Source organism: Centropristis striata, chromosome 2, assembly GCF_030273125.1.
Source record: "Centropristis striata isolate RG_2023a ecotype Rhode Island chromosome 2, C.striata_1.0, whole genome shotgun sequence".
NCBI classification, from domain to species: domain Eukaryota; kingdom Metazoa; phylum Chordata; class Actinopteri; order Perciformes; family Serranidae; genus Centropristis; species Centropristis striata.
The window spans coordinates 36,202,657-36,225,344 of record NC_081518.1 but is presented as its reverse complement, the minus strand read 5'-3'; the positions used below and the strand labels follow the sequence as shown (position 1 = coordinate 36,225,344).

The window sequence follows — 22,688 nt, the reverse complement described above, 5'->3', positions numbered from 1 at the left end:
CCTACAATATACAACTCAACAGAGAGAGTGCACAAGGCTATAATCCAGTTGTTGTTACGTATTTCATAATGGACGAAGCTCAATATATATGTTTTTGTACTAGCAGACCCTGCTTGCTGTTTTAGCACTGTGCTGGTAATGTGACCCCTTTCATTGTTTTAGCTATCTCTTGCTTAAATATTTTTGCATTGGTTTTATATTTTTCACTATGCATACAATACTTCCTTTGGGAATACAACCCCGATCCCCCGAAAAGTTGGGACACTGTCTAAAATGTCACAAAAATACAATGTGATAATGTGTTAATCCTTTTAGACATATATTCAATTAGCTGACCCAAAGAAAAAAAAGGTCCAACTTTTTTGGAATCTGTATCAGTATAGCATATTCAAAAAGCATTTTTCTTTGCCATAATATTGTAGCCTACAAAAGCAGTGTCCATTATGGGAATCATTCTCCTGCATCTGCCTTTATAACAGTGAGCTGCATAGTAAACAATAAAGTGTATAAGTGAAATAAGGGCTTGTAACCCAAGCATGTCATGTAGTTTGGGGTCGTGTTTGCATGGCCTTTGATCGACAATGTTTCCTTCTGTTGAGGGCTCATCCTCTCAGTACACACTGCCTGCTAGGCATCTTTACACAATAACCCACCTGGGGAAACCAACCCAGTGAATTAGTAAAGGTGGAGGGGAGGGGAGGCAGAGGAAAAACAGTGAGGTGTAAGAAAGAGGGCACAAAGCTAGAGAGAGGAATGAAACATAGGGTTAAGAGACAGATGAAAGACTGCAAGTAAAAGAATGCTTTCGGACGAAACTAAACAACATAGCATTCAGTGTCAGTGAATAATCAAAGCCTAGGTGAGACCTGAACATGCGCTCACTTGAACTTGGCTAAATGTTGCTCTTGAACATGTGATAGGTGCTGCGAAAACAAGCCATTAGAGCCGGTTCAGGTAAACAAAATAGGACTCCAGCAAGAACAAGCAACATTGAAGGGTTGGGGGGGTGGGTGGGCGTCTTTGAAGTGGCTCGGAGTATTCCCCTGACACCTCTGAGATATTTATTTGAATAATGTGCAGATTCACACCCGAGTGAGCAGAGATCTGTACAGTGGGTGGGAAGATGACAGGGTTTAATTTCCAACTCTACTGAGAGGGGTAGTGAGAGCGAGGGAGGGAGAGAGGGGAAAGAGAGACAAGGGAATTAAAAAGAGAGAGAGAGAGAGAGAGAGATCAGGAGAGAGAGAGAAAAAAGAGCTAGATATGAGATGAGGAAGGAAGATGGAGGTATATCGGATTCCCTAAAAACATTTTGACATTTTAAACCTAAGGCAGTTTGTAGGCAGTAAATAAAGGGAAGGGAATCAATAGCAGTCAGTGATAAGGGGATAAAGCAGCTAAATATGAAATACAGCCTAACAAAATGGTATGGATTTCCAATGGGGCCACGTGACAGCTGCTTTGAAATGCAAATAGCAACTTATGCACATTGTCCTTCTCTAGCCTGGCCACCTATTGATCGGCTAAAACAAATTCTATTGATCATTGAATATTTAATGGCGATAATTAAATCTCTCATGGAGGTACTTACACCCCATTTCCAGTTTTCATCGCCTTTCTCAGGAGACCTGCCTTTGACTCACTGAAGCTTCAGCTGCTCGGTGAAGAATAGCACGCGGCTAATTGCAATGAAACTAGATATTGAGTTTATTTTGGGAATATTGAGCAGGCCGTTTCCTGTCAACCTGGCACGGGAAGAGTCATGTCTACTCTAAAATGTGAGGTGAAAATCACCTTGTACCATTCTAATTGAGGCAGCCAATTATCTGCAAGTGTTAAAATGTTCCTGCCTTATGTAACATTTCAGAGAATTAATGTACTGAGAATGATACAATTTGGATTCAAATTAGGTGTTGCGAAGGACACATGAAGTGACTAAGTAAGTGGAAAGCAGTACTTAGACTTACACACAAAAGATAAAATGAAACAGAATAAAATAAAATGAGATTCACTTATACAAATTGGATCTGAATTGGATCTTTTTAATTATACTTATAGGCTTGTTGCGTTAAGAGTAACCTATCAGGTACAATATATACCTTTTGTGTCTTTTTTAATGTATCCAAAAGATAATGTTGCAAAATTGCCAAAGCTGATGGAATAATTATGAACATTTAATTGTAAAACTTTTGAGTAAGTGTAAAAAAAAAGAGTTTTGTCTTCTGGGGGCACATTATGTGCCTGTTATGTACACCTGCGCCATATAACAGTGTACTTTATGTACAACATTGCAATGCTCCTGGATTTTCTGGTGTATATTGTGGCTAAGAAGCAACTGTACAAAAGAGCTACAATATGTTTTGACCAACAAGCTCTGGTCTTAAAGTTCCTATCCTGTGAAAATAATATGAGCTAAAACCCAGCAGTGATATACTGTATGTGTGTTCTGGATACATACGAATAAAAATAATTTATTTTCATCTGACTGTGGGTTTGACAGCAAACAATCCTAATACCCAACATGTGGGGTTGTTTCTCTCAGCTCTCAGGAGCCACTTGTCTTCTCTCTTCGGGATCCACAAGCTAAAAATGTCCTTACATTGATGGGGCAAAAACGTGAGGGAAGAAATATCTCCCTAATCGACTGACATAATTTATGACATTAAGAGACTGGCAAACAGGAAAAGGTTGCTGTCAGGATAGTATTAGAGGGCAGCTCTCACTGCATGGGCCAGTGTTAAACAAAGTGCCAATCAATAGCCCTTTTATTAGTGACCGCAATCAATGTACCGGTGACTGAGTGAGCCAATTAACTCTATCGACCGCCTGGGCAGAAGAAAGAGAAGAAGAGAAGGGGACGGGGGCGTAGGAGAAAGATAGCAAAGAAAGTATGGGAGAGGATAGCAGAGGATGAGCAGCAGTGTCTTCCTCAGGTCTTGTTTTCCTTCTCATCTGTAGGGGAGGGGGGCATCTGTGGAGTGAGAAGACCAGATTCCCACCAAGCGAGAGGCCCCAGGGGTCTACAGCTGAGGACACCCTGACAGAAAGCAGAGGCCGCATATCTCCAAGGAGGAAATGAGTGTGTGCGCATGTTGTGCTGGTGGTGGTGGTGGGGTGGGGTCCAGGGGAAGCTGCTGCCCACCTCGCAACACCCCCATCCGTGCACATCGTCCACGAGCGCTGGGGCTGAGCTGCACTGGGAACGCAGCAGCACCCGTCTTCTCACCGCTGGTTCTGAATAGTAATGAGGTCACAGGGATGTAAGGTCTGTGCACGCTCAGCTCCACCTTTCTCCCCCAGAGGCTGACCGCTGTGTGTGACTGTGTATGTGAGATAGCCTAGGCTTGGAGGCGTACATTACATAATTTCCTACAGTCTCTGTATAATACTGAAACTGCATGTGACATTAAAAGTCTGGGCTGCTGGATTTGCCTCAGCTTTTCATGAGTTAACGGAAACAGATCTGCTAACAGTTTCATGACAATGTATTTTTCAGTCAAATAAAAAATGTTTTAGCTTACAACATGAAGACAATTTTCTTAACCCATAAAGGAAAAGTTGAGATACATTGTTATTATTGGACATCAATGGTGCTACTCTGAATGTCTAAATGGATAGGTTGAAATATTTAATATACCCAGTAATTATGTTTTAATTGTTTTTGCATTTTATATTATTATTGCATATTAATATTTTATATTTTATCACTTTATTTGCCATGGAAAATGTATCCATCTGCTGAAATAAGTTGAAAAGGCAAATTTTCATATGGTGTCCTAGCCAGATTCTAAAAATCTATATTAAAATAAAACAGAAAAACATTTCCTATAGAGCTAATATATACAGAGAAACAGAAGTTGTGAAAGGCATCACAGTACAGTACAGTAAATAATACCACAATAAACATGTGATAATTCAGGAAAAAAAACACATTGTTCAATAGCTACAATCTTTCTTCTCCATTGAAAACACTTCTTTATTTTTATTTTATGTCCACAGTATGCTTAAATGATACCTCTAGGATTATTGTAGTGCCACACCAAAGCTCAAATGTTATCATAACAATTCCTGCAGCTCATAAAGTCTGAAGCATCATGTCACACCTTCTCAGTAGCAGAGGAGCTCTGCTGACATTCAAGCCCCCGCAGTATTTGTGTTTGGGTGTCCTGTTCCCAAAGAAAAGGGGTCAGGAGGACATCTGCTTCATGTCAGCTGGCAGTGTAGCACTCGGCTCAGGGGTTATCAGGCTCCCTCTATCAGCCTGTGGTCAGAACATGGACCTGTCCTTCCTGAAGGAACCCCTCCGAACCAGCGTGCCGACAGCTTGAGGAGGTGCTATGGGGAGAGGGGAGAGGAACAACAGGCAGGGGGTGGAAGGAAGAGGACAGGGAGAGGGATGAATCGGGGAGAGACTGTAGGAAATGACAATGTGTGTGAAGCGATAAGCCCCCGGCAAGGACCCCCACACCCTGGGGGAGGACTGGGGGCTACAAGACTTCAGCTTCAGTCCTCAGTCCTACCACTGTCCCCGATGACCCCGTCCAGCCATCTCATTGCCAAGTGCAAAGACAATACTTGCTCACAGTATCTGAAAAGTCTATGTAGGCAACTGGTTTTGCTGCCATTTTACACACAACTTGACAAGCAGAAATTAAATTACCTATGTGAAAATGCACTTGTATGTAAAAGACATTTAAATTCAAATACATTTAATATTCAAATGAACAACAACAAAAACCTTCCTTTTCTTGAACCCCCCCCCCCCCCCCCCCCCAATATTCTATACCGAATTATGTTTTTGATTATGCATGTGAGTGTATCCAATCTAATTAAATGGGCCAAAACATATGTAAAAGTAAAATTACTTGCTTCTAACAATGCCAAAAGATAACAATAAAGGGAAAGTATACATAATATTAATAACCTTATGAACAATGAATAAATATGACCTCTTATATCCACAAATGTCAGCTGTGTGGAATTGTTAACTAAGAAATGTGAGGGTTTTTAATGATCCTGATGACAAGAAAACTTAAAGAGAAAAATTTCCCCCCTCTCTTAATCTTACATTTCTGAAACAATATACCCCAGTACATCTGATTCCGTTTAATTAAGCATAAAAGATGAAAATCGTACTGGTCTTTTATCCTATTTTAATCTCCAATTTATATAACTATTACACAGTGCATTACCAAAATGTGGAAACAGGAAAGTAAGAGAGAGAGAGAGAGAGAGAGAGAGAGAGAGAGAGCCGTCCACAGGTCTCCTATGTGAGGATAGGTGTCCATCTCAGGATACACACCTCACCTGGACTGCTGTAATGCTTCTACAGATTGAAGGTACACAAAGGTCAGGACAGGCTAAGCGCAGAGAGCTGAGGGGGAGAGAAAGAGAGAGAGCTGGATGTAAATGTAGTCAGGGCTCATCCCACAGATAGGCACTTCATCTGGAGTATAATAGCGGGATGCTACACAGCTTAGCAAGATTAAATTTACAGGTAATGCTGAGGGCCAAAAGAGCAAAACATTAAAGAAATGGAAGTGACAGTGACAAAGAGAGAGCTGGAGACTGATAAATGGAGAGACAGATGCAGAGAAAGGCACAGCAGTGAATGTGAACCCAGCCGGGCTCCAGTCTGTGAGTGCACTGCCACCAGTTTGTGATGAGTGAGCTTCAGATGAAGCGGAGCGGACTTAGCCCCAAAGCCAGGGCTAAGTGAGCAGATTACAGGACCGCACTGTGGTATCCCGCTTCCACTGCATTTGCTCTCCTGCTGGCAAAGGTCAAGAACACACTATATCCATACAGACTGCAATGTGTTCACACACTCACACGGACGCACAAACACAGTCACCAGACACACAGACTTACAAGACAGAGACAAAGGTAATAAAGGTAAAAGCAACATCAATCTGAGCATGGTGGAAGAGCTCACTTCTTGATTTGGTGGAACATAAGGTGATGGTGCTGTCTGCCCCTGTAGCTGTAAACAAGTGTAATTCCTTTGCTCATGTTATTATTTTTTTTTTGCAGGAACATTGTCTGAGTACTATTATCTGACCTCTTTTAGAGTTTGAGCCAGCGTGTTTCATTGCGACACTGATCCCTTTAAAACATAAACTGTTCTGTCACCACAACTTCCCTGTCTTCATAAACTCTAAGCAGGATCAACTCACCTCTGACATTACAAACAAACATGGAAGTAGCTGAGCTGAAATGGCGACAGCTACATGGATGTATTATAGAAATGGAAATGGTGCCACCACTCAGCCTTGTTTTTAATTTTTTCCAGTGGCCACTAAACAAAAAACCTACCTGCAGCTCATCACTTTCAAAGAAACATCTGTAAAACTGTTGACAAGGACACCTCAATCTACAAATAAGGTCAATTAAAACTTTATACATTTTTGCTACATGAAAGTTTACACACTGCCGGCAATACATTTGGAATAATTTGGTTTTCAGACACAATCCTCTGTTAATTGTGGTTTTGTTTTGTGTTTTGTTTTTTTATGTTTGGAAGAGATTGATTGATAAAGTTTTGAGAAGATTTACACTTTATCTGTCAAGAGTAAATCACATTGTCACAATTACTGTGTGGAAAGGGGTAAAACATATTTTATTCTAACTTCATGGGCGACCGTGTATTTATAAAACTTCCCCTTGGCAAAGAAAAGTTAATTCATGGCCTCAGGATGGCATTACACATTGCACTATATCTTTGCATGGCAAATATTTGTTTCTTGCTTTATTAATGTTCTAAATGTTGCACCTTTAAGTACATGATAATAATATCCAAATCATCTTAATCCAGAGTATTTTGTCATATCAATCTGTGAAATTATAATGTTAGCTTTGAAAGGGATACTGAGGATTGTAAACAGGATCAATTTAGATATTCTACTCTATTATTCAGTTATCAGATTATCTATTATTGTTTCCCTGGAATGGAGCAGTTCCCCCCCTAGAAAGTTACTAAGGGATTAATTTGACCCCCAAGAGAATCCTGGTTCAAACACTTAAAAAAGTTAATATCTTTGACTCTGTGCTGGTGTGCAGTTACACTGAGGTGCAAGTGTTTCCCTTTTGTTACATATCTAAAGTGTGCACTTTATGATGGAGAGGCTTTTAATCAAACATAAATGATAAGTGTTATTATTATTTGTTGTGATTTTGCTGCTCCCAGGTAAAACACTCACTCTACTTTGTCACTGCCTCTCACTTCAATCTCTGTGTGTTTTTTCCCCCTATTTAGCCTAAAGGTAACACCATATATTTACTCTCAACACCTTGGGGTGACACTGCTGTGCTTGCCGCTTGGAATTTAAGCCGTGCTAAAGAGCTGTTTTACAGCCCCCTCAGACGCCGCCTGTGTCAATTTGTTTTCCCACAAGCAATGTAAACACAACACTTGTTGAAGGACCCTCATTCACCATATATTTAAAAGGAATGTTGTTACTCCCCGCCACCTCCTCCCCCCACTACTTTTCTGTCCATATTTTACCCCTTATCGTTCTCAGAATAAATATCCTTGAGATAAATAGAAGGCATGTCTACATTCTAGATATCGCAACCTCAAAATGGAAAACATCTTGAACTGAGCAGGGAAAGAGGATCCCAAAAGGGGCCACGTTGTATTTCAAGGATGCTGCGGCCTTATTTAGAGGCGTCCGTGTTACCTCAGAGCAGGGGGCCTTGCGGAGATCTGATCCAGTCCTCTTGCTTTCTCCAAAGTAAGCTTGACAATCTGCAAATCAGAAATTAGCCTTAACAAGGCAAAGTTGAAACAAAAGTATGTGTTTTTTTCTGTAATCTGATGATGTATTGGCCATGAGGCCAAGGTCAGGGTTCACTCAGCAACCATGTACTAAGCTCGTTTACATTAACCAGTGAAAAGGCTAATCAGAGGTATATGCTTTCACCCTCTCTACAGTTAACAGGACCTTTTGATGTTGGCAACCTTGTAACATCTGCTTTTAAGTTGGATGGACTGAGGGAGCCCCATTTTTTTTCCTTTACTTTTTTTTTTTTTTTGTCCGAAGGTAGATCCACACTGGGCAGTGGAAAAAGGTTTTCTCTGGCCTGCTGATAGAGCTTGAATTGGGGAAAAAGGAGAATGAAAGAGAAATTAAATAACCATGTTATTATCCAAGTGGAAATCCAACTGATGAGGCAGAGTTTAAGGAAGCAAAAGGCACAACATCATGTTAGCTGAGACTTTATTAGTGTGAATCTGTGCTTTCTGACTCTAAGATTGAATCACGCAAGGAACATTTGACTGCAGAATATAAGTGGAAAAAGAGAATTTGGTTATTGTATTTTTAGTCATTGTTCAGATCTTGAGATAAGGGAAGTAGGTTGAGTCGTATTATATCAGTGTGGTTGCTGAGCTTGTCAAAACTCAAAGGATAGAGCTGAAGTGTCAAGTTTTTGTCCATAGACAAGGAAATATACCATCATTAGCTCTGTAGCCTGACACAATGTGGCTGCAGAGAAGCTGAAGACAAAGACAAATGTTGCAGCAAAAAAATATTTTTAGCCGCATCTGGATTCAGTTGGATCGGCCATGGAGGGACCTCCACTGGCTAAGCAGCAAATAAGGAACAGAGGGCCCGAACGATTGAACTGTCATTGGTAGAATTGCGATTTTCATCCTATCAGGGGCTCTGGCTGAGAGTCGGGGGGCCAGAGCATCTATACAGCTTACACAAATATCTGTCTGGTTCCAGTTAGCGCTGAGCTGGCACACTTACCTGGACATGAAATCAATCAGGTCAATTTTCTTATACCTGCAGCAAACCCACAGCTAAGTGATGATGACTACCAATTGGGAGCCATGTGTTTTTTCTTTTCTTTTTTTCTTTTACCATGACGTACAATCAAAGCAGAAGAATGTGCCTACTTTAATGGAAGATAGATTTTCACTTACTTTTTTCATCAGTGTAACACAAGCCTAATTCACCTCACTACATAACTTTGCTTTTCCTTCCTTTGCCTTGACCTATGGGAGAGAAATCAAAGCAGATATGCAAGGGCTTTAGGAAAAGAGACATTTTTTCCCTTACATTGCATTGGGCCTCTGAACTTTCAACTGAACTTTTAGCATGTGTTAAACGCTACACTGATGTGATCGAAATTGACACTGCTATGCTACAAAAGAAGAGAGCTGCTCGGCATTCTCCATCATCATACACCCACATTCTATGCACACAGACACACGCACACCCTACTAAAAAGTTCACAGTCCAAGTTCACTGCCAGGAACCGAAAAGAAAAATCCAAAACAATCTTTTTTTTTTTTATTCTTAAAGAAGAGCAAATCTAACTGTCAGCTCAGTGAGGATTATTCCACCACGGTTGGCTCCCCAACTTCCCCACCGTAATCCACCCAAAAAACTCTTGGTGAAGCCTTTCAAAACAATTTATGCAAACAAACATCAAGCGCAGCTATTTGTATTGGCACCACTTTGCAGTAAACCAGACTGAACCAAGACCAGATGGGGCTGGGCCTTTTTCTGTCGCCGTGCGGTGCAACACTAGAGGCGGCTCAGCAGACACGCTCGATGCAGAGCACTGTCTGCTGTAATGGAGAGTGTTTCAATATTTAGACCACTTCTCATCACACTCTCCACTGTGTATATGTGTATATGCGTATATGTGTGGTAGATTTCCACAAGGGCACATAAAGCCACAAAACCATATTGCAACCATTTCTGTATTGTGCTGTCACTTTATTTACGAATCTTTACTTGTTTCCAGTATATTTCCTTTAAAGCCGGCCATTATCCATCCCTGTTGTAACACACACCTCAAAGTGAGCAAGCTCTTTGACTCTACTCAACTCTTGACCCCTCATAGTGGCTAATTTAGAGTATATTACAATAAATGTTAATAACAAGTTGCTTATAGCTCCAAGTTATGCTGTTTAACACAGAACTTCCCCTGTTTAGAAATGATGGCTAAACATGAGAGAAAAGATGCCGATACATACCATGACCTGCCTGGTGTTGACAGCGGTGGCTGTGCTGTGGCCGGTAATTGGACTGACAGTAATAGGAACTGTCTTTCTGCCTCTAGAGATGGGCCACAATGCTGCCGTGGATTTAGCAGCTGCAGTCAGATGGAAACCATGTAACTGCAATTTTCCTCGTCTTCCTTTTTCTTCCCCCGTTTGAACGCTGACATGATCATTTATGAGTTGAGTGAATTTCATGACCCTCGGGCCCTTGAAACCTGGTCAACCGCCAACATGCGATTTCAGAAATACATGGTTGTCAATGAGAAAATGAGCCCTCCATTCGTCATTCCTGAGGAACTTGTTTTTTTCGCAGATACATGTATTTACCCGACAGCGGCGTTTTGCTGCTGCTGGCCCGTCGCCTTTGAGGGAAAGTTCGGTTTGAAGTCAGCATCCATCTCTGCGAAGGACCACACATACACAAACACGGGTATAGTAGCAGGGAGGTAGCCTACACAGACTTCCTTATTGCTGTTGACTGAAAATACACATTTGATCATATTTGGGTCCAAATATGAACGTTAATTCATGAGGAGACGTGGATCCACGCAATGCCACCACAGAAGCTTTGACACACCCAGAATAGACATGTACACACACCACTTGCTGACAAGAACACACATAGACAAAGAGCCTAAGGCCCCGAGATGAAAGACGGCACATGGATCCACACATCGCATGATCGACCCGCAACCTACCCCAATCCACACACACACACACACACACACGCATCTCCAGACACCCCGGGGAGAAAATAGACACACATTCCTCCCACTCGTTCGCCGTTTCTCTATCTCTCTTACACACACCTACCCTCACACAAGCTGTGCGAGCCCGGCTCGCTCTCCATAAGCAGTTATTTCCCAGAGTCACTGCCAGCACACTCTTTCTCTCTTTCTCAGTGACAAGCTACAAATCCCTGACACCACCACTGATGATAGCTTTACAGTAGAGCCTCAAGGGGACTCTGCCAGCCAGCACACACAAACAACACACACACACACGCCTCTTCCTCGCTCTGTCTTTCTCTCTCTCTCCCAGGAGCCCCAGGGGCCTCTGGGATATGTGGCTCCCAACACAAAATGCCTAGGGTTTGTTTGAGTTAAATATCTGACTACAAGCAATCAAAGTGACAAGGGTACAAATTAAACAGAAAATTACGCCTGTCCATTAATGTACAGACTCATGTTTAAATTGGGGAACACATACCACTGTTATTATGTTTTTTTTTCAAGATACACATTGTCTATAAAGTCAAGATACCAATCAAAGCACATCAGAGTGGCTCTACTTAAAACGGCAATCAAACTTGTACTGTCACCAGATTGATTTATTGAGACAGTCGTCATGATGTCATACTCGCCCTATCTCTTTTTTCTCTCTGTTTGAAGAAGCTTTAATGACTCCCTCTGTGTGCTGTAATTATTCCGCAGCCCCGGGGATGTTTGTTTTGGTGTTAACCGGCCACTGCTGTGACCATATCCACCATTGCTCAATTATTTCTCATTACAATATTCATTACTTTTCTTTCCATTTTGGATCATTTTGCAGTACTAATAAATGTTCTTCACGGGGGAACTTTGTGTGTGTGTGTGTGTGTGTGTGTGTGTGTGTGTAATAATTCCAGATCACAAGTGCCTTGGATTTATTGGCATATACCAATTTGGCTTTAATGAGATCACACACCTCCAGGTAGGTGCAGCTTCATCCCCTGCTCGGCTCAGGCTTCTCCCTCCGTCTCTCCGTCTGTCTGCCCTTATTACCATTTCATACACCCCCCCCTCTCTCCACCTCCACCTCCACCACTACCCCCCATCTGATGAAAAACCAGAAAGGTTTTGTGTGGTTCATTAAGTCAGCATAGGAAATGTATTAAGTAGGAGAATAGGGCTGGGAGCTATTGAGTGTTGACTTAACCTTTCCAGTTTTTTTTCTTTCTTTTTCCAGCCAGTGATGATTCTAATGGAGGATGCGTGTGTTACTCAGTCTCATTAGTAACCGCACGGATCCGTTAGAACAAGATATAACAGAGGTTTGGACTTGCGTATTCCCAAATAACGTGAGTGAATGTACTATACGGGTGAATGCCTTTGTCTGCTAATAGTTAAATGTTCTATTACAAGACCAGTCTCAGGTCAAATGGTATGTCTACAAATTCTAACTGTCAGAGTTTGTTGCAGCTTGTTTCAAGTAGAGACACAGACACTTTTTTGTATGCAGGTCTGGAAATTATACTGAATTTATATACAATACTTTCTTTTGAAAATCAGAACTTTATTGCTGGTTGTGTGCGTAAATGTGGAACTTCAAAGAAGATTATATGAACATTTCCACCTTCTTTCACAGTTTTATTTGACCACAGCCCAAAATTTGATATAAATGATATAAAATGTAATCCCAGTGTGATATGTAGTCCAGGGAAAGGGGTTTGAACTGGTACAGGGTATCACAGCTAAAGGATGGCTGCTCCACCATCCTGCCACTAAAAAACTTTCTGTGATATGATATTGGGCCTAATGCAAGAACCACCCATGAGAACAGATTAAATCTTTGTATTTCTTGTATAAGTCAATTCGAAGAACTTTCCATTCACCAAGATTTTCACGTTTTGAATTTTATCTTCAGCACAAACACAATTTACTTTTTTTTCTTTTTTTTTGTGTTTTTCACAAATGGAGTTGAGTCTAAAAATTCTATATAAATTACACAGTGGCCGATAAAGGTGGAATAACTGTGTTTTCAGACACAATCCTCTGTTAATTGTGGTTTAATTTTCATTGTGATATGTTTGGAAGAGTTTGATTAATAAAGTTTTGAGAAGATATACACTTTATCTGTCGAGAATAAATCACATTGTCAAAATCATTTCATGGAAAGAGGTAAAAAATATTTTATTCCAACTTTATGGGAGACCATGTATAATGTTAGAGGTTAAGAAAGTTAAGAAAACAATATGAAAATGTTCCATACGACCTCATACATCATTTGTCAACCTCAGTCATGACTCACAGGAGCATTTCCAAAAATAGGAACCTTACTGGTTGCAGGAGAACATGCCCTCATATATAAATGTAACAGTTGTGAAACAGCCACAGTTTCATTAGTTTAGGCAACAAAATAACCTCCCTAAGGTTTGTACAAAAAAGGCCAAAAAATAAATATAGTCTAGCATGTAAATGCTAGTGTAACCATCTGAAGTGAAGTATTTATGTTGGTGATGTAAAAATGTGACAATGGGAAGTTAAGTGGCGTTACTTCAAATTATATAATTAACTTTGTTTTCATGGAGAACATGAACGATGGCCTCTTGGGTGAAGGTCCTGAGTTGTTTGACCCATGCACCACCCCACCCTCCCCTTTGTGCTTTATACTCTGTTTCCTCACTTCCTGCTTTGCTTTCACACTGTAACTTCACTTCTGCCTTGGCGTCATTTATAATTACTGCAGCCACCAGAGGGCGCCACTAAGTACAAATAAAAAAATAGTCATAATATGGTGCTGTACGAAATACATGGCATTGAAATTTGGGGAGAGTCTCTATAGTTCCTACATGAAACTGCTCAAAGCAAGGTCTGTGGATTATCCTGAGTAACCAGGTCATGATTTCTGTTGACTTTCGCAAATGTTATTTTTTTTGCATCACATGCAAAATATCATCTATTTTGATCATATTTGATAGAAGGCAGGCATCTCCGCAGTCGATATCTTCAACACTTGGCATCTCACATGAAAACAATCTAGATCAATACATAGCACTACAGCTAAGAGAAAAAACATGTATTTTTGATTTTGGGTTAAACTGTCCATTTAATACTGTTGGGAGAGTCGTACTTTTAAAGTACTCTAAACCTCTAAAAGGGCAGGTTTTGCCAAAGATAATTATTCTCAGAAAAAAAAACTATCTGAGAAAGAAGAATCACTAATTACCATTGTCAGCCATTTAGCTGCTAAAAAACAAAACCTTGTTACAATGTGAGTACTAAGTAATCCAGACAAAACACTGTTAAAAAAATGTCTCATTGTGGGGTTGTCACACATTTTAGAGGGAAGGGCACTGTGGTCAGTCTGCCATTACAATTAGTGTTAATTTTGGCCTGATTCAGTGAGATCTACACTGACTGCTGGACATGCATTATGCATGAGTCTGTCCATATGCACTTGGGCCATCATGCATGCCCTTGTAGAAAGCATCGACCACCGGCATGCAATTACATTTAGCTTGTTTCAACCTTCTCTCTGTGTACATTCTCCTATGGAATAACACTTTAGGCATCAAAGTGTGCGTTCTCCTGAGATAATAACTTCTTTTATTCATCAGTAATGCTAAATGGAGGGTTAAATTACACTTATTGTTGACACCTATGTTATGCATCTTAGAACACTTGCCACTATCCATGCAAAACTATGTATGTCCAGATATTTTTATCCAGATTTTTTTTTCCAGTTAAACTGAAGGAATAAGTTTTCCTCTCGAGGTTGAGGAAATTCTTCTTCTTAATCTCAATCAATCATTAAAAAGCCCATTGGATTTTCTAATTATTGCGTTGTCACAAAGCTAAAACAGAACTGTTTTTCTTATCTCGTGAGAAGTAGATGTTTTGGAAATACGTTGTTTTCCTCATTCAGATATTTGATCCAGAACACTGTGAATATAGCTAACAGATTTTTTACTTTTTGTTTTCAGTATGTTTCATTCATTCCACAATATATAAATGTATTCATTATACTATAATAAAGTTGGGCTGCTTCTTCTATTGGCAGATATAATAGATTTTGACTTATTTGCACTGTTCCTATTTTGGAGTGACTCTTAGCAACCTTAAATGTTTGATTGCAGACTGAGCCTCGTTATAACATGAAAAGAACTGAAATAATTAAGTTAAAAAAGCAAAAAAAAAAAAAAAACATATTTTTTGACATATTATAATCGAATAATAATTCTGCCATATGAGAGGTTTGGTACAGTTTGGTAACAAGGATAATAGTTCTGAGGACCAACAAGTTCCCAGCTGTAACTTAGTTGCCTAGTTGCAATGAGCACTTGTCAGAACCAAAGCCCTGTGTGCGTGTGTATATGTGTGTGTGTGTGTGTGTGTGTGTGTGTGTGTGAGAGAGAGAGAGTTGCTACTGCCTGTGGGTGTTTACTGCCTAGAGCCTGGACCATGACCACTCTGTCCACTTTATCTCTGTGGAAAATCTCCTGACGGGAGATCTTCATCTCCTCCACGCGGCTCTTTAGCGCCCCTCTGAGAGGAAGCCCATAATCGCACACGCGTCTCCTTGAGGAAGGAAACGCCATACATCAGTTACGGAACAGCAGAGCGCCGGGAAATTTGGCACAAGGTATCAGTAGTGACAACGGAAACCTTACACAGCCCCAGATAGTCTAAAACACGCAGATCATATGACTCAGTAGGACTGATCATCGCTGTCACTGTCAATACAAATATAGTGTGTATAGGGAATAATAGACACCCCTCCTCCCTCCTCTCCTCCTCTCTGTCCCAACTCAACATCACACGAGGAGGGGGCACAGCTTGTTTATGTTTATGTGAGAGAGCGAGAGAACTGGTGATGGTTGAGCTGCTGATCTAATAAGGCTTAAAATTATTTCTCGTTTCATTCACTGTGAGGCAGCATCATTCCTTACCCATCTTTCAAGTGAGCATCATTCAATTAAAATGCAATTCTCGTCGCCCCCATCCACGGATATTTAATTAGACTGGAGAGCAGGGCTTCCACTGTCTTTTTTTCTCTCTAGCACAGCTCTTCGGATTTCACCTCTAAGGCATATTTTCACTCTGTTACTCGTTGGTTAAACAAGGGCATGTATCCATTTGTTAATTGATACAATTACGCATTACGCGTAATGGTCACGTAGGTCTCCAGGCGCGCATCAATCACTGGTCTATTGACCTGCCAAAAACCCCTCTAACCGTTCCTGCTGGGACTGCCCCTCTCTCTAATAGAGAAAGATAGAAACATCATCGTCATTAACTCCGGGATGGACCTCTGGCCAGAGAACCAGAGGCGAACAGAGGTCGAGATTAAAAAAAGGGAAAAAAGTCTAAGATGTTCTTATTGTAGCAGCTTTAATTGCAATGGATAGTAAATAAAAGAAACAAAAAAGAAAATACTGAGCAGACTTTACATGTTTGATTCTTATTTGCCTGAGTGAAAAGAAAAAAGTAGTTTCTCCTGCTGAATGTTTGTGATAACTCTGCCAAAAATATATTCAATGTCTCTTTTTTTTCTAATTCATTTAACTTCACAAAAGGTTTACCACGCTACAATTCAATAATGATGAACTGTAATACAATTTTCCGAGATGTTATCTCAACAAATCGGTGAAGAATTCTATTACAAAAGCGGGACAAGGCTGTGTACAGTGCACCTTAAGAAAACCCTGCGTTGGACGTGATTGGCAAAGACATTATTCTATCCTTGGTACCCTGCCGTTCCGGGATTACAGTGACGTCACGCTGATACCCTTGCATGGATGAATGCTAAAGAACTATAGAGCCACAAATAATAGCACAAGCAGAGTCCATATCTTGCAAGTCTTACGTTATCCTTTAAGCCTCCTTCAGCTAACACAACAACAATTTTTTTTGCACTTAATGACGCTTAATTTCATTTCTTATCGGGTCCTTGGGGGGGATTATTCATTCATATAAAACAATCTGCAGCTGGTGCCATCCTAAAGTCTCCCTCCTATGAGTGAAGTCATCTATTATTGAGCGAAAGGCCGTGCGTGGAAATGTGTGTAAGACGGTGGATTTGAAGTAGAATTGGTTGCAATCGATCAAGGGTGAAGAATATTGCTGATGGTAACAAAAGAAGCAGCTATGTCTTTCTCGCAATTTGGATACCCATACAATGCGACTTCACAGGTAAGCCTCTCTCCTTTTATTCCTGTAAGTGTTGTGTACACACACATACAAATGGCTTTTTATATTTCCTTGTATTTCACTATAGTCACAGCTTTTCTCTATTAGAAACATTCAGCACTGAGTGACAGTATTGACAGCTTTTTTCGTCTGCTGCTTTCGTTGTTGATTCAAATATCGATATACACGCACTCGTGTCCAATTACGCTGAATTATGAATGAACTCACGTGTTTTTCTGATGACAATAGAGATGAATGTCACCTATTGCTCACTGCGAGGTGTAATTGGGCTGGAACGCATGCTGTACACATTCGCAAACTTTCTATTTAAATAAGACGTGTGGCATGTCAGGCACTTTGTATTATCTTTTAAGCTTTTAAAACTGAATTTAAGTGGCTCGTTTACATTTTATTACGCTATTTTTGCGCGTAATGACAAGTTCAAAGAAGTTCAAGTCGATCAGGGGACAAAAGTTACTCTCTTGGAAAAGTTGTCACCCAACTTTTACTTCAATAATATTTTAACGTGCTGAACATTATATATAAATTTACAAATATTTTTTTTATAATGATTGGGTGTTTTACTTGTACAGTGATATCACTTTAGTTTTTTCTTATCTTATTTTGAAACCGATAATAAACTGGAGCAGGACACTTTTACGCACGGATTGCGCAAACCTCTTTCCATCTTTCCATCTTAATATCCAGTGAAAAAAATAAAAGTATAGCTTTTATTAAAACAAGAAAAGGGGGAATTATGTGCTATCGCTTATAACACGTGTTCACAATGTAAACTGCTTTCTGTCATTCCAGGAATTCTCTTAAAAGTGACTTACCTTGAATTAAGGCAGGTCACAAGTAAAGATAATGACACCTGATTCAGGGTAATTGAAGTGTGAACTAAAAGCAAGCGTTTGAGAATTTTAAAGGCTCAACACTAAACTCTTTTGCAGTGCACCCACAGTCACTTCAGAGTTGTCACAGGCATCCAGATAAGAGCTGAAACAGCCAATGACCATGTCTGTCCACGATTCTCTTCATGCAGTTTTTCGTGTCGGCAAACCCCAGTACGACTTGCTGCGATTCGATTTCCAGGTCGGTCTCTGACGGGACAGCCGGCTCCCAGACCGCCGCCGCTGCTGCCGCCGCCTCCTTCTGCTGCCCTTCCTACGAGAACCGGCTCCTGGCGAGCAGCCGGACGGAGCTGAACGCAGCGCTGGGGATGTACAGCTCTCCATACGCCGCAGCGGCTGCCGCCAGCCAGAACTACGCCAACTACTTCCCCTACAGCACCGACCCATCCGCGATCTACTCCACTCTGGTGGGCTCACTTCAGCCTCATCTCATGCGCAAAAAGGGGGGGAGGGGGGCTTAGGCTGATCGATCAACTGGGTTTTTGTTCATCAATTTATCTCAAACGTCTGGACATGCCGGTTAATCCGGCATCCAGGCTCATCTGCTTACTCTTAAAAGCATGCCAAAAATCCTGTCACCTAGGTGAGGGGAAGAAGTGTAGAAGCCCTGCAGAGAAACTTGTCTCATTTGAATCAAATGTCATTTAATTATTATAAAGTTATCCTCCTTATTCTGCAAAAAAAAAAAGGATTTTTGTCTGTTACTGAACCAGCAACAATATATTATATTATTCCTCTGTAAGAATTGTTGACTTTGAGAAAGTAATATTTTACACTGGATAAATAAAAAAGTGACTTGTTAAATTGATATTTTGCAGTGCAGCTGGAACTTTATTTATTTATTCTCTCATATTTCACACACCTGAAAGCTCAATTTTACTGCTGATGACTAATTGTACATTTTACCTTTAAAAAAAGAGAAATAATATTATATGAAGAAATTCTATAGTGTACATTTAACCTGTTAGGATACATTTAAAAAATAAATATGTTTAGGGCCCCCTTGAAAATGAGATATTTCTTCAAGAGTAAACTTGTAAACATATTCATGTTATTTGTGGAAATTATTTTCACTCTTGGTTAGAGTGATTTATTCTTCATTTAAGAGGAAAAAATAGCAAATGTCTTTATTGTCTTTTTTGCAATCATCTAAATGCTGAGAAATAATGAATGTTGCATACTTATAACAACCTTTTTGTCTTTTACAGAATCCACAGTACGACATTAAGGACAGCACAGGCACTTTACATTCTGGCATCACTCAAACTGCTGCATACTATCCTTATGACCACTCACTGGGCCAGTATCAATATGACAGGTAAATTCTACTTTCATTTTTGACCACTTTATTTAATATGAGTGTTAGCAGATGGATTATTAAAAGCAGCCATTTACAGGAGGAACATGCCGCATTCAGATCAAAGATCAGGGTGTAGTGACGCTGTGTATATTTCAAACAGCAGTTAGTACAGATATAGGATGTCTGAGTGAGTAGATATCCTTCACTTACTGCACTAATGGCCACTGTTTGTGTGTCCCTTTTTCCAGATATGGGACGGTAGACTTTAATGGCACAGCCAGAAGAAAGAACGCAACTCGTGAAACCACCAGCACCCTAAAAACATGGTTGTATGAGCACCGCAAGAACCCCTACCCCACCAAGGGAGAGAAGATCATGTTGGCCATCATCACCAAAATGACCCTCACCCAGGTGTCCACCTGGTTCGCCAACGCTAGGAGGAGGCTAAAGAAGGAGAACAAGATGACCTGGTCACCAAAGAATAAGGCCACTGATGACAGGAAGGATGACTTTAACAAGAGCGACCAAGACTGTGTCACCAAAGGTAACTTTTTCTACTTTTTGGTGGCAAAAGTGATCATTGTTAAACAAAAAATATGTTTTGGAAACGAAGCTACTATTCATATGGATCAAAAAGGTAACAAAGAAGGTTCCATGGTAAAAAGTTTGCTGAACAAACTACACGTTTACAACTTTTCAAACACCACAACCTAAAATATGTCCTTTTATCCATGCAGATTCTAGTGACTGCAAGGAGGAGAAAGATCTGCACCTGAGTGATCTGGAGGACATGGACGACGACGACTGTGACAAGCTGGACAGTGACTGTGAGAAGGTGGCTGCAGACGAGCAGGACCTCCAGAGGGCCATGGCAGCATCTGGAGCCCCTCAAAAGAGAGACTGCAGCTCAGAGCTGCACCTGAGTTTGACTAACAGCTTCCACGCGTTCCCCTGCGCCCTCAAAAGCGTTACCACCCTCCCTCCTCTACCGTCTGACTTCCTGGATCCCGTGGTGGCCAAGGCACCCTCTTCGACCGGCCCTGCGGGGACGGTGTCCCTATCTCACTTTGAAGTGTCGGATAAACCTCGGATTTGGTCTCTGGCTCGTACAGCTGCTTCAGGGGTCATACTGAGCCCTCAGCAGCATGGCTCGGAGCTGAGGACAGGCAACTCAACCGGGGACTGCCAGCTCCAGAGCTCCAGGCTTACAGGCGCTCTTACTGGACAGTGTGGGGGCATTAGAGGCCTCCATGAAAACAGCAGTGTGGCCAATACTGAGAGCTCCTTCCCTGAGGGCTCATCCTTGCACTCTAAAGTCTATGGCACTGGCAGCTACAGTCACAAGGACCTCCAGCTGCACTGTTCATCCTATGCTGCACTCTCAGACACATGTCAGTACTCCACTATTGAAGGTACGTCACCTTTTAATTGCAATACCACATTACAAGGGATAAAACTGGTCTCAATGTATAGGTTTTATGTTTTAAGGAACACCGGCTTTGCCAAATTATGTTTAAAAATGTGTTGTGTGTTATAGAAAAGCCTTTTTTTAAGGTTATGAAGTGAGGGGGCGCTTTCTGCCAACTCGACCTGAGGCCACTTTCTCAGATATGCTTTTATTTGGGTGTGTAGGATTCTCTGGTGGCAAAGCAGAAACACAGTCGTCTGACCTCAGTGAAGCCTGTGGGACTGTGCAGGATGACAAGGTCACTGCGTTCAGACCAGTGATGAAGAGGTGAAGCAGGTGAGAGTCTGCACTCAACTGGAAGAAACCAGCAGAGTCACGACACACACACACACACACACACACACACACACACCATTTAACACTCACAGGTGAAGAACACACTCACTTTTTGTTAATTATATGTTTATACATTCTATATTTTATTCTATTTAAATATAATAATTGCAGGTTGAAGTGGCAGATTACTAATATGTATGATATAAAAATACATTTATGAAAATATGAGACAAAATATTAACATTTAAAGCAATTTGAAATTAAAAACCCTTATTCCTCATCTTTTTTTTTATTATTATATTTTTTAGCTATTTTTCATTTTTTTTAATTCCTGCTGTTTTTTCCCCTCTGCTAGATTGCTGGAAACTGTACCACAATAAATAATGGGACATTTATTATGCACTGAAGGACACACTGGCCGGCCTCAACATGACACATGGGAGCTACCTGGCTGCTGCAGTGAGAATCTGTCAAACTGTGGACGTGGCTATCATTTTGCACAACTTTGTTTTTATGGTGTAAAAGACTTTATGCAAAAATTCTAGATGCAAAAGGTATGAGAATGGCCCAATAAAAAACGGCCCAATCTGTGTATGGCAATCGTGTAGTGTAGCAAAGCTATTTATTTCTCTGTGTATTTATTATTATTTGGTTATGTTGTTTGTTTGTTTATGATTGTATTTCTTGGTTGTATCTTCCTTTGAGTGTTTTGTTACATGTTACTGTGGCTTCGTGTCATTTTGCCTGATGTAAAAGAGAAAAGCTTGTCGGATTTACAGCTGACCATAAAAAGGACCGGATCCCCTGTGTTGCGCGTGGACCTGGAGGATTTTTGTCATTGTGTTTTAAAAAATAATAATAATGTGAGCTTCTTCTGTGTTTGCCTATCATGGCATTTCTTTTCTAAGAATACATTTTTTTCCAAGAGCTTTCTGTGTCCTGTTTATTTGTGGACGTCCAGTCGGGCCAATTAAAACATTTCCCGGATGCGCATCTGATCAAAGTTTATCAACTTGACTCGACGCATGGAGCCGCAGCGCTGATGGAAGGTCACAATTCAGAGGAGGACGTGAGTGAAATCCACAAGTTGCGGAAGAAAGGGGGACATCATCCTTCTATTGTCAGCATCTAATCAGAAGTGGCGTCGAACACTTTGTTACTGTTCAGGCAGGGACATAGGATGAATGGTGCTCTGTCCCCTGTGTAGCCAGCCGCTGCACTAACTTAACATTGTGTTCATTAAAAGGTCATTTGTAGGATCAAACCCGGCAGAGAGTATTCACATGGTCCATCAAAGTCCCTTTGATTCGGGTCTTTTGCCCAGAGTCCATCTCGTTCTGGACTAACTTTAGTTCCTCTCCTACAGACAGCTGTAATCAGATGATCACTGTAGTCGGTGATGGGGACTGACGCGCTCAGAAACTTTCTCATCTTCACATTGCAAACTTTTAAAATCAAGCACGCGACAAAAGGCTGCTGTGTAAACTCATTATGTTCGGTAAACTGATTTTGACGCGTTATTATACTGCACAAATATCAAGTTTGACAAGCCTGTGAAACTTATTTTACTTTAAATTATGCAAAATTACTTTTAAACTTGTCTGCCTACAGCTAAGAGGGAAAAAAAATGCTCGTGATTTAATTTAAATTTAGATTTTTTTTAATCAATAATTTTCTTTCCATTATGATTTGATTCCTGCAGTGAATTGTTTTGACATCAGTTGGCAAAGATTTAGATTTTATGAGTGAATTTGAGTCCAGGAACAATACCTGCAAATATAGTCTCACAGCCTCGCAAAAAAAAAAAAGTAATTTGAGGTAT

General features: G+C 40.7%; 1 protein-coding gene across 1 annotated transcript; it reads left to right on the top strand.

Moving 5' to 3' along the window:
* Positions 1–16,801: 16,801 nt before the first annotated feature.
* On the top strand, positions 16,802–21,847 carry irx6a (iroquois homeobox 6a). Its single transcript, XM_059354628.1, has 7 exons — positions 16,802–16,911; positions 17,954–18,229; positions 19,031–19,140; positions 19,371–19,666; positions 19,860–20,534; positions 20,755–20,866; positions 21,222–21,847. The coding sequence occupies exons 1-6, from the start codon at positions 16,846–16,848 to the stop codon at positions 20,859–20,861; spliced, it is 1,530 nt and encodes a 509-aa protein (XP_059210611.1). The 5' UTR covers positions 16,802–16,845; the 3' UTR covers positions 20,862–20,866; positions 21,222–21,847.
* The last annotated feature ends 841 nt before the right edge of the window (positions 21,848–22,688 follow it).